The sequence below is a fragment of the Panulirus ornatus genome, chromosome 3, assembly GCF_036320965.1.
Source record: "Panulirus ornatus isolate Po-2019 chromosome 3, ASM3632096v1, whole genome shotgun sequence".
Taxonomy (NCBI): domain Eukaryota; kingdom Metazoa; phylum Arthropoda; class Malacostraca; order Decapoda; family Palinuridae; genus Panulirus; species Panulirus ornatus.
Genome location: NC_092226.1, coordinates 22,743,616 through 22,763,508, shown reverse-complemented (window position 1 = coordinate 22,763,508; position 19,893 = coordinate 22,743,616). Strand labels below are relative to the sequence as shown.

The window sequence follows — 19,893 nt, the reverse complement described above, 5'->3', positions numbered from 1 at the left end:
TCCTCACTCATTCTATCCGTGACCAAACCAGTTCAATACACCCTCTTCTGCTCTCTCAGCATCACTCTTTTTATTACCACACATCTCTCTTACCCATTCATTACTTGCTTGATCAAACCACTTTACACCATATATTGTCCTCAAACATCTCATTTCCAATACATCCACCCTCCTCCGCACAACCCTATCTATAGCCCATGCCTTACAACAATGTAACGTTGGTGTAACCACTATTCCTTCAAACATACTCATTTTTGCTCTCTGAGATAATGTTCTCGCCTTCCACACATTCTTCAACGCTCCCAGAACCTTCGCCCCCTCCCACACTCTGTGACTCACTTCTGCTTCCATGGTTCCATCCACTGCTAAATCCACTCCCACATATCGAAAATACTTCACTTTCTCCAGTTTTTCTCCATTCAAACTTACCTCCCAGTTTACTTGTCCCTCAACCCTACTAAACCTAATAACCTTGCTCTTATTCACATCTACTCTCAGTTTTCTTCTTTCACACACTTTACCAAACTCAGTCACCAGCTTCTATAGTTTCTCACCCAAATCAGCCACCAGCACTGTATCATCAAAGAACAAAACTGACTCACTTCCCAAGCCTTCTCATCCACAACAGACTGAATACTTATGCATCTCTCCAAAACTCTTGCATTCACCTCCCTGACAACCCCATCCATAAACAAATTAAACAACCATGAAGACATCACGCACCCCTACCGCAAAACAACATTCACTCAAAACCAATCACTTTCCTTTCTTCCTACTTGTACACATGCCTTACATCCTCGTTAGAAACTTTTCACTGCTTCTAGCAACTTACCTCCCACATCATATACTCTTAATGCCTTCCACTGAGAATCTCTATCAACTCTTATCATATGCCTTCTCCAGATCCATAAGTGCTACATACAAATCCATCTGTTTTTCTAAGTATTTCTCACATATATTCTTCAAAGCAAACACCTGATCTACACATCTTCTACCACTTCTGAAACCACACTGCCCTTTCCCAATCTGATGCTCTGTACAAGCCTTTACCCTCTCAATCAATACCCTCTATATTATTTCCCAGGAATACTCAACAAACTTATACCTCTGTAATTTGAACACTCACCTTTATCCCCTTTGCCTTTGTACAATGGCACTATGCATGCATTCTGCCAATCCTCAGGCACTTCACCATGAACCATACATACACTGAATATCCTTACCAAGCAGTCAACAAAATAGTCACCCCATTTTTATAAATTCCACAGAAACACCATCCAAACCCGCCGCCTTGCCAGCTTTCATCTTCCGCAAAGCTTTTACTACCTCTTCTCTGTTTACCAAATCATTCTCCTTGACCCTCTCACTTTGCATACCACCTTGACTAAAACACCCCATATCTGCCACTCTATCATCAAACACATTCAACAAACCTTCAAAATACTCACTCAATCTCCTTCTCACTTCACCACTACTTGTTATTACCCCACCATTTGCCCCCTTCACTGATGTTCCCATTTGTTCCCTTGTCTTAGGCACTTTATTTACCTCCTTCCAAAACATCTTTTTCTTCTCCCTGAAATTTAATGATACTCTCTCACCCCAACTCTCATTTGCCCTCTTTTTCACCTCTTGCACCTTTCTCTTGACCTCTTGCCTCTTTCTTTTATACATCTCTCTTTTCTATGCCTATCAATTAATATGTAATCCAGCAATGTCAACTAACATTCAGCATATGTTCCTCTTTTTAACCAGGTATTCCCACACTAACCATCAGTATATGTTCCTCTTTTTAACCAGGTATTCCCAATCATCCATCCTTTCCAAGCACAACTCCACAAGCTGTTCACCATTTCCATGCACATTACTGAATACTCCATTCCCCCTAATTATACCCTAAACTGCCACATTACTCACCTTAGCATTTAAATAACCCATCATTAATACCCACTCTCTTGCATCAAATCTGCTGATGTACTCACTTAGCTGCCCTAAAACATTTGCCTCTCATGATCTTTCTTCTCATAACCAGGTACATAAGCACTAATAATTCATGCATCTCTCACCAACCACTTTTAATTCTATCCACATCAATTTAGAGCGCACTTCCTTAAACACTTTCACACACTCCCACAACTTCCACTTCAGCAGTAGTGCTATCCCCCTCCTTAGCTCTAGTTCTCTCACCAAACCCTAACTTTACTCTTAAGACATTTCTAAAGTAATCTTCCCCTTTATCCTTAAGCTTTGTCTGACTTTGAGTCAGAACATCCAGATTTCTGTTCTCAAACATACTACCTATCTATCCTTTGTATTCATCTTCACTATATCCACACACTTTTAGACACCCCAGCCTGAGCCTTTAAAGGAGGATAAGCACTTCCTGTTTGGCACCTGTTTCATCTTTCAGAAAATGAAATACAAGAAGGGTAAGATTTCTAGTCTCCCATTCCTACCCTATTTAGACATTTTCCACAAAACATAGGGAATACAGAAGAATTCTTTCTCCCCTTATTATATTCTTTATCTTTTTATTATACTTTGTCATTGTCACCCGCATTAGCGAGAGAGCGCAAGAAAACAGAAGAAAGAATGGCCCAACTCAACCACATACACATGTATATGCATACACGTCCACACACACACATATACATACCTATACATCTCAAAGTATACATAGTATACAAAGTATACTTCGACCCCGGTATAACACATCGTTCCAATTCACTCTATTCCTTGCACGCCCTTCACCCACCTGCATGTTCAGGCCCCGATCACTCAAAATCTTTCCCACTTCATCTTTCCACCTCCAATTTGGTCTCCCTCTTCTCCTCGTTCCCTCCACCACTGACACGTATATCCTCTTTGACAATCTTTCCTCACTCATTCTCTCCATGTGACCAAACCATTTCAATGCACCCTCTTCTGCTCTCTCAACCACACTCTTTTTATTACCACACATTATTACCACACAGTAAATTTTAGGGAGAATAAAAAGATGTTCTGGAAGGAGGTAAATAGGGTGCGTAAGACAAGGGAGCAAATGGGAACTTCAGTGAAGGGCGTAAATGGGGAGGTGATAACAAGTAGTGGTGATGTGAGAAGGAGATGGAATGAGTATTTTGAAGGTTTGTTGAATGTGTCTGATGACAGAGTGGCAGATATAGGGTGTTTTGGTCAAGGTGGTGTGCAAAGTGAGAGGGTTAGGGAAAATGATTTGGTAAACAGAGAAGAGGTAGTAAAAGCTTTGCGGAAGATGAAAGCCGGCAAGGCAGCAGGTTTGGATGGTATTGCAGTGGAATTTATTAAAAAAGGGGGTGACTGTATTGTTGACTGGTTGGTAAGGTTATTTAATGTATGTATGACTCATGGTGAGGTGCCTGAGGATTGGCGGAATGCGTGCATAGTGCCATTGTACAAAGGCAAAGGGGATAAGAGTGAGTGCTCAAATTACAGAGGTATAAGTTTGTTGAGTATTCCTGGTAAATTATATGGGAGGGTATTGATTGAGAGGGTGAAGGCATGTACAGAGCATCAGATTGGGGAAGAGCAGTGCGGTTTCAGAAGTGGTAGAGGATGTGTGGATCAGGTGTTTGCTTTGAAGAATGTATGTGAGAAATACTTAGAAAAGCAAATGGATTTGTATGTAGCATTTATGGATCTGGAGAAGGCATATGATAGAGTTGATAGAGATGCTCTGTGGAAGGTATTAAGAATATATGGTGTGGGAGGCAAGTTGTTAGAAGCAGTGAAAAGTTTTTATCGAGGATGTAAGGCATGTGTACGTGTAGGAAGAGAGGAAAGTGATTGGTTCTCAGTGAATGTAGGTTTGCGGCAGGGGTGTGTGATGTCTCCATGGTTGTTTAATTTGTTTATGGATGGGGTTGTTAGGGAGGTGAATGCAAGAGTCCTGGAAAGAGGGGCAAGTATGAAGTCTGTTGGGGATGAGAGAGCCTGGGAAGTGAGTCAGTTGTTGTTCGCTGATGATACAGCGCTGGTGGCTGATTCATGTGAGAAACTGCAGAAGCTGGTGACTGAGTTTGGTAAAGTGTGTGGAAGAAGAAAGTTAAGAGTAAATGTGAATAAGAGCAAGGTTATTAGGTACAGTAGGGTTGAGGGTCAAGTCAATTGGGAGGTAAGTTTGAATGGAGAAAAACTGGAGGAAGTGAAGTGTTTTAGATATCTGGGAGTGGATCTGTCAGCGGATGGAACCATGGAAGCGGAAGTGGATCATAGGGTGGGGGAGGGGGCGAAAATTTTGGGAGCCTTGAAAAATGTGTGGAAGTCGAGAACATTATCTCGGAAAGCAAAAATGGGTATGTTTGAAGGAATAGTGGTTCCAACAATGTTGTATGGTTGCGAGGCGTGGGCTATGGATAGAGTTGTGCGCAGGAGGATGGATGTGCTGGAAATGAGATGTTTGAGGACAATGTGTGGTGTGAGGTGGTTTGATCGAGTAAGTAACGTAAGGGTAAGAGAGATGTGTGGAAATAAAAAGAGCGTGGTTGAGAGAGCAGAAGAGGGTGTTTTGAAATGGTTTGGGCACATGGAGAGAATGAGTGAGGAAAGATTGACCAAGAGGATATATGTGTCGGAGGTGGAGGGAACGAGGAGAAGAGGGAGACCAAATTGGAGGTGGAAAGATGGAGTGAAAAAGATTTTGTGTGATCGGGGCCTGAACATGCAGGAGGGTGTAAGGAGGGCAAGGAATAGAGTGAATTGGAGCGATGTGGTATACAGGGGTTGACGTGCTGTCAGTGGAGTGAATCAAGGCATGTGAGGCGTCTGGGGTGGACCATGGAAAGCTGTGTAGGTATGTATACACGTGTGTGGACATGTGTATGTACATGTGTATGGGGGGGGGGGGTTGGGCCATTTCTTTCGTCTGTTTCCTTGCGCTACCTCGCAGACGCGGGAGACAGCGACAAAGTATAAAAAAAAAAAAAAAAAAAAAAAAAAAACATCTCTCTTACCCTTTCATTACTTACTTGATCAAACCACCTCACACCACATATTGTCCTCAAACATCTTATCTCCAGCACATCCACCCTCCTCCGCACAACTCTATCTATAGCCCATGCCTCGCAACCATATAACATTGTTGGAACCACTATTCCTTCAAACATATCCATTTTTGCTTTTCAAGATAACGTTCTCGACTTCCACACATTTTACAACACCCCCAGAACTTTCGCCCCCTCCCCCACCCTATGATTCACTTCTGCTTCCATGATCCCATCCACTGCCAAATCCACTCCCAGATATCTAAAACACTTCACTTCCTCCAGTTTTTCTCCACTCAAACTTACCTCCCAATTGACTTGTCCCTCAACCCTACTGACCTAATGACCTTGCTCTTATTCACATTTACTCTCAGCTTTCTTCTTTCACACACTTTACCACACTCAGTCACCAGCTTCTGCAGTTTCTCACCCGAGTCAGCCACCAGCGCTGTATCATCAGCGAACAACTGACTAACTTCCCAAGCTCTCTCATCCACAACAGACTGCATGATTGCCCCTCTTTCCAAGACTCTTGCATTCACCTCCCTAACAACCCCATCCATAAACAAATTAAACAACCATGGAGACATCACGCAACCCTGCCACAAACCAACATTCACTGAAAAACAATCACTTTCCTCTCTTCCTACATGTGCACATGCCTTATATCCTCGAGAAAAACTTCTCACTGCATCTAACAACTTACATCCCATACCATATATCCTTAATACCTTCCACAGAGCATCTCTATCAACTCTATCATATGCCTTCTCCAGATCCATAAATGCTACATACAAATCCATTTGCTTTTCTAAGTATTTCTCACATACATCCTTCAAAGCAAACACCTGATCCACACATCCTCTACCACTTCTGAAACCACACTGCTCTTCCCCAATCTGATGCTCTGTACATGCCTTCACCCTCTCAATCAATACCCTCCTATATAATTTACCAGGAATACTCAACAAACTTATACCTCTGTAATTTGAGCACTCACTCTTATCCACTTTGCCTTTGTACAAAGGCACTATGCAAACATTCCACCAGTCCTAAGGTACCTCACCATGAGTCATACATTTATCAAATATCCTTACCAACCAGTCAACAATACAGTCACCCCCTTTTTTAATAAATTCCACTGCAATACCATCCAAACCCGCTGCCTTGCCGTCTTTCATCTTCCGCAAAGCTTTTACTACCTCCTCTCTGATTACCAAATAATTTTCCCTAACCCTCTCACTTTGCACACCACCTCGACCAAAACACCCTATATCTGCCACTCTATCATCAAACACATTCAACAAACCTTCAAAATACTCACTCCATCTCCTTCTCACATCACCACTACTTGTTATCACCTCCCCATTAGCCCCCTTCACAGATGTTCCCATTTGTTCCCTTGTCTTATGCACTTTATTTACCTCCTTCCAAAACATCTTTTTATTCTCCCTAAAATTTAATGATACTCTCTCATCCCAACTCTCATTTGCCCTCTTTTTCACCTCTTGCACCTTTCTCTTGACTGCCTGCCTCTTTCTTTTATACATCTCCCATTCATTTATATTATTTCCCTGCAAAAATCATCCAAATGCCTCTCTTCTCTTTCACTAACAATCTTACTTCTTCATCCCACCACTCACTACCCTTTCTAATCTGCCCACCTCCCACGCTTCTCATGCCACAAGCATCTTTTGTGCAAGCCATCACTGCTTCCCTAAATACATCCCATTCCTCCCCCACTCCCCTTACGTCCTTTGTTCTCACCTTTTTCCATTCTGAACTCAGTCTCTCCTGGTACTTCCTCACACAAGTCTCCTTCCCAAGCTCACTTACACTCACCACTCTCTCCACCCCAACATTCTCTCTCCTTTTCTGAAATCCTCTACAAATCTTCACCTTCGCCTCCACAAGATAGTGATCAGACATCCCTCCAGTTGCACCTCTCAGCACATTAACATCCAAAAGTTTCTCTTTCGCGCGCCTATCAATTAACACATAATCCAATAATGCTCTCTGGCCATCTCTCCTACTTACATAAGTATACTTATGTTTATCTCTCTTTTTAAACCAGGTATTCCCAATCACCAGTCCTTTTTCAGCACATAAATCTACAAGCTCTTCACCATTTCCATTTACAACACTGAACACCCCACGTACACCAATTATTCCCTCAACTGCCACATTACTCACCTTTGCATTCAAACCACCCATCACTATAACCCGGTCTCGTGCATCAAAACTACTAACACACTCATTCAGCTGCTCCCAAAACACTTGCCTCTCATGATTCTTCTCATGCCCAGGTGCATATGCACCAATAATCACTCATCTCTCTTCATCCACTTTCAGTTTTACCTATATCAATCTAGAGTTTACTTTCTTACACTCTATCACATACTTCCACAACTCCTGTTTCAGTAGTAGTGCTACTCCTTTCCTTGCTCTCATCCTCTCACTAACCCCTGACTTTACTCCCAAGACATTCCCAAACCACTCTTCCCCTTTACCCTTGAGCTTCGTTTCACTCAGAGCCAAAACATCCAGATTCCTTTCCTCCAACATACTACCTATCTCTCCTTTTTTCTTATCTTGGTTACATCCACACACATTTAGACACCCCAATCTGAGCCTTCGAGGAGGATGAGCACTCCCCATGTGACTCCTTCTTCTGTTTCCCCTTTTCAAAAATTAAAATACAAGGAGGGGAGGGTTTCTAGCCCCCCGCTCCCGTCCCCTTAAGTCGCCTTCTATGACACGTGAGGAATGCGTGGGAAGTATTCTTTCTCCCCTATCCCCTAATAATAATAATAATAATAATAAAGCAATAATAGTAATAATAATAACATATATCTATTTTACTATATTCTGTCGCTGTCTTCTGCATCAGCGAGGTAGCCCAAGGAAACAGACAATAGAATGGCCCAACCCACCCACATACACATGTATATACATAAACGCCCACACACGTACATATATTCATACGTGCTGCCTTCATCCATTCCTGTCACCACCCCGCCACACATGAAATGGTACCCCCCTCCCCCCACCTGCGTGCGAGGTAGCGCTAGGAAAAGACAACAAAGGCCACATTCATTCACACTCAGTCTCTAGCTGTCATGTGTAATGCACCGAAACCACAGCTCCCTTTCCATGTCCAGGCCCCACACAACTTTCCATGGTTTACCCCAGAAGCTTCACATGCCCTGGTTCAATCCACTGACAGCACGTTGACCCTGGTATACCGCATCGTTCCAATTTACTCTATTCCTTGCACGCCTTTCGCCCTCCTGTATGTTCAGGCCCCGATCGCTCAAAATCTTTTTCATTCCATCCTTCCACCTCCAATTTGGTCTCCCACTTCTCGTTCCCTCCACCTCTGACATATATATCCTCTTTGTCAACCTTACCTCACTCATTCTCTCCAAGTGACCAAACCATTTCAATACACCCTTTTCTGCTCTCTCAACATCACTCTCTTTATAACTACACATCTCTCTCACCCTTTCATTACTTACTCAATCAAAGCACCTCACACCACATACTGTCCTCAAACATCTCATTTCCAACACATCAAACCTCCTCCTCACAACCCTATCTATAGCCTATACCTTGCAACCATATAACATTGTTGGAACCACTATTCCTTCAAACATACCCATTTTTGCTCTCCAAGATAATGTTCTCACCTTCCATTCATTCTTCAATGCTCCCAGAACCTTCACCCCCTTCCACACCCTATGACTTGCTTCCGCTTCCATGGTTCCATCCACTGCTATAGCCATTCCTACATAACTAAAATACTTCACTTCCTCCAGTCTCTCTCCATTCAAATTCACCTCCTAATTTACTTGTCCCTCAATGCTACTGAACCTAATAACTTTGCTCTTATTCACATTTACTCTCAGTTTTCTTCTTTCACACACTTTACCAAATTCAGTCACCAGCTTCTGCAGGTTCTCACCCAAATCAGCCACCAGCGTTGTATCATCAGCGAACAACAACTGACACTTCCCAAGCCCTCTCATCCACAACAGACTTCATACTTGCCCCTCTCTCCAAAACTCTTGCATCCACCTCCCTAGCAACCCCATCCATAAACAAATTAAACAACCATGGAGACATCATGCACCCCTGCCGCAAACTGACATTCACTGAGAACCAATCACTTTCCTCTCTTCCTATACATACACTTGCCTTACATCCTCGTTACAAACTTTTCACTGCTTCTAGCAACATACCTCCCACACCATATACTCTTAATACCTTCCACAGAGCACCTCTATCAACTTTTATCATATGCTTTCTCCAGATCCATAAATGCCACATGCAAATCCATCTGTTTTTCAAAGTATTTCTCACATTCTTCAAAGCAAACACCTGATCCACACATCCACTTCTGAAACCACACTGCTCCTCCCCAATCTGATGCTCTGTACATGCCTTCACCCTCTCAATCAATACCTTCTCATATCAATTCCCAGCAATACTCAACAAACTTATACCTCTGTAATTTGAGCACTCACTTTTATCCCTTTTGCCTTTGTACAATGGCACTATCCATGCATTCCGCCAATCCTCAGGCACTTCACCATGAACTATCCATACGGTGAATATCCTCATCAACCAGTCAACAACACAGTCACCCCCTTTTTTAATAAATTCCACTGCAATAACATCCAAACCCACCACCCTGCCAGCTTCCATCTTCCACAAAGCTTTCACTACCTCTTCTCTCTCTACCAAACCATTCTCCCTGACCCTCTCACTTCGCACACCACCTCAACCAAAACACCCAATATCTGCCACTCTATCATCTAACACATTCAACAAACCTTCAAAATACCCACTCCTTCTCCTTTTCACTTCACCACTACTTGTTACTACTTACCCATTAGCCCCCTTCACCGATGTTCCCACTTGTTCTCTTATCTTATGCACCTTCTTTATATCCTTCCAAAACATCTTTTTATCCTCCCTAAAATTCAAAGATACTCTCACCCTAACTCTCATTTGCCCTCTTTTTCACCTCTTGTACCTTTCCCTTGACCTCCTGCCTTTTTCTTTTATACATCTCCCAGTCACTTGCACTAGTTCCCTGCAAAAATTGTCCAAATGCCTCTCTCTTCTCTTTCACTAACAATCTTACTTCTTCATCCCACCACTCACTACCCTTTCTAATCTGCCAAGCTCCCACCTTTCTCATGCCACAAGCATCTTTTGTGCAAGCCATCACTGCTTCCCAAAATACATCCCATTCCACCCCCACTCCCCTTACGTCATTTGCTCTCACCTTTTTCCATTCTGCACTCAATCTCTCTTGGAACTTCCTCACACTAGTCTCCTTTCCAAGCTCACTTACTCTCACCACTCTCTTCACCCCGACACACTCTTTTCTTTTCTGAAAACCTCTACAAATTTTCACCTTCGCCTTCACAAGATAATGATCAGACATCCCTCCAGTTTCTTATGGATGGAGTAGTAAAGGAGGTAAATGCAAGACTTTAGAGAAAGGACCTAGAATGCAGCCTGTAAGGGACAAGGGGACTTAGAAAATGAAGTCAGTTGTTGTTTGCTGATGACACTGCACTGGTGGTAGATTCAAGTGAGAAACTACAGAAGTTGGTGAATGAGTCTGAAAGTGTGTGTAATGGGAGGATGGTAAATGTAAATAAACACAAGGTTATTTGGTTTAGGTGGGTAGAAAGACAGGTTTGATGGGGAGTGAGTTTGAATAGAGAAAATTTGGAAGAAGTAAAGTGCTTTAGATACCTGGGAGTGGACATGGCAGCAAATGGTACCGTGGAAGATGAGAGTCATAGGGTGGGTGAGGGGACAGAGGTTCTGGGGCACCATATAATGTGTGGAAAGAGATGTTTTTATCTGGGAGGGTGAAAAAGGTATGTCTGAAAGTACAGTATCCCTAAAGATGTTGTATGGATTTGAGGATTGAGCTATACATGAGGATGTGCAGATAAGGGTGGATGTGTTGGAAATACAATGTCTGAGGACACTATGTGGCTTGAGGTGGTTCAATCGGGTAAGTAATAAAAGTGTAAGAGAGAAGTGTGGTAGTAACAAGAGTTTAGTTGAGAAATCTGAAGAGGGTGTGCTGATATGGTTTTGACATATGGATGGAATGAGTCAAAAGAGGCTGACAAAGAGGATATATGTCAGAAGTGGAAGGAACAAGAAGAAAGGGGAGACCAAATAGGAGATGGGAGAATGAAGTAAAAAAGATTTTGAGTGATTGGGGCATGATAATGCAGGATGGTGAAAGCTTTGCATAGGACAGAACAAATTGGAACAATGTGTTATACAGGGGTAGACATGCTGTCAATGGACTGAACCAGGGCATGTGAAGTAGCAAGTGGAAAACCATGAAAAGGTGTAGGGGCCTGGATGCTAATGTGAGGTTCAAGTTTCAGTGCACTGCACTTAACAACTAGAAAATGAATGTGAGCAAAAGCACCCTTTCTTTGTCTGTTCCTGGTCCTACCTCATTACCACAGGAAATGATGAACAAGCATGAAAAAAATAATTACAACTACTATAACATGTATGGATGCTACTAGAATCTGCCTCTATGCAGATATGCCATGAGTGAAAAGTTCCCTTCAACTAGCATCATCATCATCTAAAGTTGTGTATGAGTAAAATCTTGAAGAACTGCTTAATCTAAAGCAGTGGATCTCTGTAAAAGGCATCATTTTCCCTATGAAACTCTTATGTGTGGACTATACCTGAAACAGCTTCCCAGCAATATATAGCAAGGTTTCTTACTTAAGAAAAATGCTGTATGTTCCAAGAACAGGAGTAGAGTTGAGAATCAGGTAACTGAGTGCTATGTTTACATTCTAATAAGTAAAATAAAATAAACTAACATACATAATCAAACATCCATCACTTCTAGAGTGAACAATATCAGCCCAATCACTCACTTCACTTCCCAACACTTCAACAATTCACTTCCTCCCCAATACTTCAACAATTCACTTCCTCCCCAATACCCTCCTCCCTCCCTCCACTCCTAAATACCAACCTCTCTCCTACAAACCTCTCCTTTCTACATACACCCTTCTTTTCCCTCCCCAATGTTCTCCTCCCTCAGTAATAAACATTTTCTCTCTGGTGAGTGTTACGTTACAGCACTGTCATTCACAAGAAATATCTTTGTATGTACTATTCCTCCCCAAAGCCTACCTTCTTCCCAAATACTAATCTCCCTCCCAAACTTCTTAGTATCTTACCAACACTCCTCCCTCCCTACTAACCTCCTTTTCTGCTAACAAACTTTTATCGCTATAACAATCGTTTCCCTTCCCATCACTATAATTCCTTCCCAACAAATTTCTGCCCCAAACAGACTTTTCTTCCACCAAAACACTCTCCTCCCTGCCAACACCCTCCAGTTGTGGAGTTACCAATCAATCAATCACTTTGAGACTGTCATATCAAAATTTCTATTAAATCAATCTAAACCTGTTTTCTACTATTTAACACATCAAAAAGTACCACTAAATATTGTCAAATATTCAAGGTATGAACCTCTAAACTCTCATAACTGATAAAAGCATTTAAAACCAATAATGTATACTGGTATACAAAGTTTAAATGCTCAATTCACTGTCCAGTAATGGGATGGCTAGCTGAGGATATAATCACATCAAACTTTCTATTCTATCTTTTATAAACATTACAGAGTACCTTCAAAATTTCCTTGTTCCTAAATCATTGGGAATGTTGTATTTATCATCACCTTCATTCATTACCTACAGTTCTATTATCCCATGCTTAAAGTTAGTGATAACATTGGCATCATTTGCCTTCTTATATTACTACATTCTCATTCTCTGTCGCTAATTAGATCATAAATAATGTTCCTTCAAGATCACAGTGGTATATCATAATTTGTAATGCATGGATTGATGGATAGATAGATAGATAGATAGATAGACAGATACAGAGAGACAGATAGATAGACAGATAGACAGATGGACTGACAGATAGACAGAAGAACTGATACATAGATAGATTGATAAGTAGATTGACAGACAGACATAGATAAATAGATAGATAGACTGACAAGAAACAAATCTGCATAAAAAGGTACATTATCAATCCTAACACTAATGATGAACTTAAGGTAGAAACTACTTGGTCAAGAACAACTTAGCCCCTAAAGAAACCTATATCAAAAGGCAAAAAGGTGCAGACAATTATACATAAGAAATGGCTTACCATGTACTGGAAATATGATAGTCAAGGCAATAATGGAATGAGATATAAATGTTGACAAATGATGAGGAACCATTCTAGAATGGAGATGGATGCAAAAACAACATATAATTCTTGAAATTTTTATACTAGCCTTATCCTCACCTGGATCTTTGATGCAAAGTTAATCTTTGCTCGATTGTCTTGGTCTGAAAGTGTAAGACTCATGGCAGAAGCTTCAGGGATGGTTCTAAATGCTCTCAAGAAGTTTGAAGCATGACAAGGTATGCCTTGGCCCATACTGACATCAAGCATGTGGAAGAGGAAGCCCAGTTCACACACTAAGCAAAACTCTCGTTCACACAAGTGGGACATCATCAAGGCACGAAGAGGCGCAATATAGTAAAACATCTGAAATGATAAATAGGAGAATTATGCTAAGCTATTCTATGCTAAAATCATCACTCCATATCCAGTTAAGGGTGTATCCAAGGGTGAGGCAATGGAAGTGATCAAACCCCTCTCTGAGCTTTCCAGCATACATTAAACTTACTTAATAATAATGATCATCTAAATATTTTCTACATTTACTCTAACCCCTGAAACCAATTCAAATATAACACTTAAAAACACATACTCACTGACATCAACTGGCAAGCACTAAACAACCACCTACCCTACTCAGTTAAATTCTCAACCCATGAGACATACATTCAGTAAAAGCAGCACTCCCTACATAAATATAACTCACACTTTCCTAAGCTCTAGACATACCCATCCCTATAACACTACATTAATCATTTCAACATATCCCAAGACCCTTAATGCCTTGGCTGGAACTACCACAATAAAGGTTCCAAGCTCTACTACTCAACTACCCTCCACTTTCTGCACACAGACACGCACAAAACATCACAACACTTTATGACCAAAAGCCTTGTCCAGTGGATGTGGCTGGCTTCCTGGGAAGGGACTCCTATGGCAGGAAGTAATAAGTATGTATCTAACTGTCTCATTAAAGATTTACACTAGTGACCAGTGATACAAATGCATCATTTTGACCACTTTCCTAAAACAATGATGCAAGTTTATGATAATAAAATCATCTCTGTCTGCAAAAGCACATTCATTTCTCTCATCAACCAAACCTCCACTGATTGTTGTAATCAGTTGTTTATATTAACAATTATCAATCTGATTTTATTAAAAAATGGTTGCTGGTCTAAATAAATCTATTTCTGTACAACTGCAGTATTCAATTTTGTGAGAATTTCACATATGTATGTGATTTATTCTAACATATGGATAATCCAAAAAGCAGTGAGTTCTCTGATACAACGTGTACTTACATACCACTTTTGTTATGAGTTATTTATCATTATCTTGGTGAGTTTATAATTTCCTTCCAGTCGATCAGATCCTGGATATGTGCCAATTTCCAGTTCAGTGGGAAGATAAGTTTCATACAGCTTCCACAATACCACTCACCCCAAGGCATCATTCTTTTCATCATCAAACCATTGCCAGTTTGTTAACATTAACTTCCACACTCATAACACCATATCTTACTTTTTCACCATACACACTAAACTGATCTGTCAACTGAGATCAAGGTTTCCATTCATAACACTTTTGAACACATAATGCTTCTACTGCCTTCAATCCCTAATCATTCCTTTAACATCACCTGAAATATCTGTAATAAATCATTTCATAATATCTATCCATCTCTTCTGCGGTATACATTACCTCTTTGTATAATCACTTCAACAGTATTACGCTGTTGCTGGTCAAATTCTTGACCAGCATATCATCCATCATGCATTCTATATGACCTTACTATCCTAAATTACCTTTACCATGCACCTTTCTAATGATTTCTCACCTGATAACATTCTAACACCTTCATTCCTTATCATGCCTATCCTCTTTATTTCAATTATAATACTCACATTACCCCTCTCTACTGCTTTATCTCCTACCTATCATGAATCATATATACTTGGGATGAGCATAAAGTATTAATCAGAGTTTTCAGTATCACGTGTGAATAATCTATTTCTTAAATTCTCTATTTCTGTGAAGTGCATCAGTTGGTTTCTAAAACTTAAGGAAATATGATGGAAAAAGTAAAGAAACTATTTACCTTTTTCTTTTGAATTCAAACTAAAGCACAATTTTATCTGCAACATAATTTCAAAACTCACATTAGTCTGAAAACTATTTCCTCATATTTCCATCCTGCTTGAAAAATGGGACACTCATAGGCCTCTTCTTTTGTCCAAATTGTAAGCTCATGCCCATGGAAAAGATGTTTGTTTTCTAACATCCAGCTAATCAGCACCTTAGGCAGCCATATTTACTACACCAAGGTTAATTCACTTACAGTATTTTCCCTTACTTTTGTATGTGCAAGAGGCCCATAATGTCTAGAAAGAAGCTTGCAGGCAGTAGTGTTGGTAATGTGTACAAGCATGTAAGGAAAAAAAGCAAGTTTGTGAAAATGTAGGTTATAAGGAATGATGAAGCTCCTTTCGTTCATTTCCAATATTGTAGCAGTCATGTTAACAGCAAAGCAGTAAGTTCATTTATTGCATTTTTGCCTACTCTTGTGTGCAAAACATGCTCATAACGTGTGGAAAAAGGTTTCCAGGTGCTCGTGTTGGTAAAGAGGGCAAGCATAGTGTGAAAAATGCATATTACAATGCATAATGAATTTTCACATTCATTTCTAGCACCATGGTAAATATCTTTATTGTATTTTGCCTACAGTTGTATAAACACGACACCCTTAATGTCTGAAAAAAAGGCTGTCAGGTGTTAAGTGTTGGTAATGTGAGAAAGCATTTAAGGAAATGCAACTGTTTGGGTATGAAAATGGAGGTTACACAGTGAGATGAGGCTCCTGACAGCCTTGTTTACTGCACTAAGGAAAGTTCTTTATCAAATTTTTGCCTACCTTTGTGAGTGTAATTGATTTATGAGTAGTTCATATCGAGGACCTTAGGTGTGAGCATTGAGCAATGTTTTGTGCTCTTAGGTGTGTTGGAGAATGATATGGTTTGGTGGATTACTTACTTCCCTTCTGTCCTAGGAGGCTTTTGTCTCTTTATAAACGTCCTTCAGCACTCAGAAAGCCAGCTATGTCCACTAGGCAGGACTATTATTTCTTATTATTATACTTTGTCGCTGTCTCCCGCGTTTCCGAGGTAGCGCAAAGAAACAGACGAAAGAAATGGACCAACCCCCCCCCATACACATGTATATACATACGTCCACACACGCAAATATACATACCTACACAGCTTTCCATGGTTTACCCCAGACGCTTCACATGCCTTGATTCAATCCACTGACAGCACGTCAACCCCGGTATACCACATCGCTCCAATTCACTCTATTCCTTGCCCTCCTTTCACCCTCCTGCATGTTCAGGCCCCGATCACACAAAATCTTTTTCACTCCATCTTTCCACCTCCAATTTGGTCTCCCTCTTCTCCTCGTTCCCTCCACCTCCGACACATATATCCTCTTGGTCAATCTTTCCTCACTCATTCTCTCAATGTGCCCAAACCACTTCAAAACACCCTCTTCTGCTCTCTCAAACACGCTCTTTTTATTTCCACACATCTCTCTTACCCTTACGTTACTCACTCGATCAAACCACCTCACACCACACATTGTCCTCAAACATCTCATTTCCAGCACATCCATCCTCCTGCGCACAACTCTATCCATAGCCCACGCCTCGCAACCATACAACATTGTTGGAACCACTATTCCTTCAAACATACCCATTTTTGCTTTCCGAGATAATGTTCTCGACTTCCACATATTCTTCAAGGCCCCCAGAATTTTCGCCCCCTCCCCCACCCTATGATCCACTTCCGCTTCCATGGTTCCATCCGCTGCCAGATCCACTCCCAGATATCTAAAACACTTCACTTCCTCCAGTTTTTCTCCATTCAAACTCACCTCCCAGGTTTGCGGCAGGGGTGTGTGATGTCTCCATGGTTGTTTAATTTGTTTATGGATGGGGTTGTTAGGGAGGTGAATGCAAGAGTTTTGGAAAGAGGGGCAAGTATGAAGTCTGTTGGGGAGGAGAGAGCTTGGGAAGTGAGTCAGTTGTTGTTCGCTGATGATACAGGGCTGGTAGCTGATTCATGTGAGAAACTGCAGAAGCTGGTGACTGAGTTTGGTAAAGTGTGTGAAAGAAGAAAGTTAAGAGTAATTGTGAATAAGAGCAAGGTTATTAGGTACAGTAGGGTTGAGGGTCAATTCAATTGGGAGGTGAGTTTGAATGGAGAAAAACTGGAGGAAGTGAAGTGTTTTAGATATCTGGGAGTGGATCTGGCAGCGGATGGAACCATGGAAGCGGAAGTGGATCATAGGGTGGGGGAGGGGGCGAAAATTCTGGGAGCCTTGAAGAATGTGTGGAAGTCGAGATCAATATCTCGGAAAGCAAAAATGGGTATGTTTGAAGGAATAGTGGTTCCAACAATGTTGTATGGTTGCGAGGCGTGGACTATGGATAGAGTTCTGCGCAGGAGGATGGATGTGCTGGAAATGAGATGTTTGAGGACAATGTGTGGTGTGAGGTGGTTTGATCGAGTAAGTAACGTAAGGGTAAGAGAGATGTGTGGAAATAAAAAGAGCATGGTTGAGAGAGCAGAAGAGGGTGTTTTGAAATGGTTTGGTCACATGGAGAGAATGAGTGAGGAAAGATTGACCAAGAGGATATATGTATCGGAGGTGGAGGGAACGAGGAGAAGAGGGAGACCAAATTGGAGGTGGAAAGATGGAGTGAAAAAGATTTTGTGTGATCGGGGCCTGAACATGCAGGAGGGTGAAAGGAGGGCAAGGAATAGAGTGAATTGGAGCGATGTGGTATACCGGGGTTGACGTGCTGTCAGTGGATTGACTCAAGGCATGTGAAGCGTCTGGGGTAAACCATGGAAAGCTGTGTAGGTATGTATATTTGCGTGTGTGGACGTATGTATATACATGTGTATGGGGGGAGGTTGGGCCATTTCTTTCGTCTGTTTCCTTGCGCTACCTCGCAAACGCGGGAGACAGCGACAAAGTATAATAAAAAAAAAAAAAAAAATAATATATATATATATGAAAAAAAAGATGTGAAAAAAGGAGAGATAGGTAGTATGTTTGAGGAAAGGAACCTGGATGTTTTGGCTCTGAGTGAAACGAAGCTCAAGGGTAAAGGGGAAGAGTGGTTTGGGAATGTCTGGGGAGTAAAGTCAGGGGTTAGTGAGAGGACAAGAGCAAGGGAAGGAGTAGCAATACTCCTGAAACAGGAGTTGTGGGAGTATGTGATAGAGTGTAGGAAAGTAAATTCTCGATTAATATGGGTAAAACTGAAAGTTGATGGAGAGAGGTGGGTGATTATTGGTGCATATGCACCTGGGCATGAAAAGAAAGATCGTGAGAGGCAAGTGTTTTGGGAGCAGCTGAATGAGTGTGTTAGTGGTTTTGATGCACGAGACCGGGTTATAGTGATGGGTGATTTGAATGCAAAGGTGAGTAATGTGGCAGTTGAGGGAATAATTGGTATACATGGGGTGTTCAGTGTTGTAAATGGAAATGGTGAAGAGCTTGTGGATTTATGTGCTGAAAAAGGACTGATGATTGGGAATATTTTTTTTTTTTTTATTATACTTTGTCGCTGTCTCCCGCGTTTGCGAGGTAGCGCAAGGAAACAGACGAAAGAAATGGCCCAACCCCCCCCCCATACACATGTATATACATACGTCCACACACGCAAATATACATACCTACACAGCTTTCCATGGTTTACCCCAGACGCTTCACATGCCTTGAGTCAATCCACTGACAGCACGTCAACCCCGGTATACCACATCGCTCCAATTCACTCTATTCCTTGCCCTCCTTTCACCCTCCTGCATGTTCAGGCCCCGATCACACAAAATCTTTTTCACTCCATCTTTCCACCTCCAATTTGGTCTCCCTCTTCTCCTCGTTCCCTCCACCTCCGACACATATATCCTCTTGGTCAATCTTTCCTCACTCATTCTCTCCATGTGCACAAACCACTTCAAAACACCCTCTTCTGCTCTCTCAACCACGCTCTCTTTATTTCCACACATCTCTCTTACCCTTACGTTACTCACTCGATCAAACCACCTCACACCACACATTGTCCTCAAACATCTCATTTCCAGCACATCCATCCTCCTGCGCACAACTCTATCCATAGCCCACGCCTCGCAACCATACAACATTGTTGGAACCACTATTCCTTCAAACATACTCATTTTTGCTTTCCGAGATAATGTTCTCGACTTCCACACATTCTTCAAGGCCCCCAGAATTTTCGCCCCCTCCCCCACCCTATGATCCACTTCCGCTTCAATGGTTCCATCCGCTGCCAGATCCACTCCCAGATATCTAAAACACTTCACTTCCTCCAGTTTTTCTCCACTCAAACTCACCTCCCAATTGACTTGACCCTCAACCCTACTGTACCTAATAACCTTGCTCTTATTCACATTTACTCTTAACTTTCTTCTTCCACACACTTTACCAAACTCAGTCACCAGCTTCTGCAGTTTCTCACATGAATCAGCCACCAGCGCTGTGTCATCAGCGAACAACAACTGACTCACTTCCCAAGCTCTCTCATCCCTAACAGACTTCA

At 41.6% G+C, this 19,893-nt stretch overlaps 1 protein-coding gene across 4 annotated transcripts in view; it reads right to left on the bottom strand.

Moving 5' to 3' along the window:
* PAN2 (PAN2-PAN3 deadenylation complex catalytic subunit PAN2) overlaps positions 1 to 19,893 on the bottom strand; it is a 381,243-nt gene that overhangs the window by 246,686 nt on the left and 114,664 nt on the right. For all 4 annotated transcript variants that reach the window (XM_071685459.1, XM_071685467.1, XM_071685439.1 and 1 more), the window contains exon 12: positions 13,386 to 13,631. In XM_071685459.1, the coding sequence (XP_071541560.1) occupies positions 13,386 to 13,631 (246 nt within the window). The remainder of the gene's footprint in view (positions 1 to 13,385; positions 13,632 to 19,893) is intronic.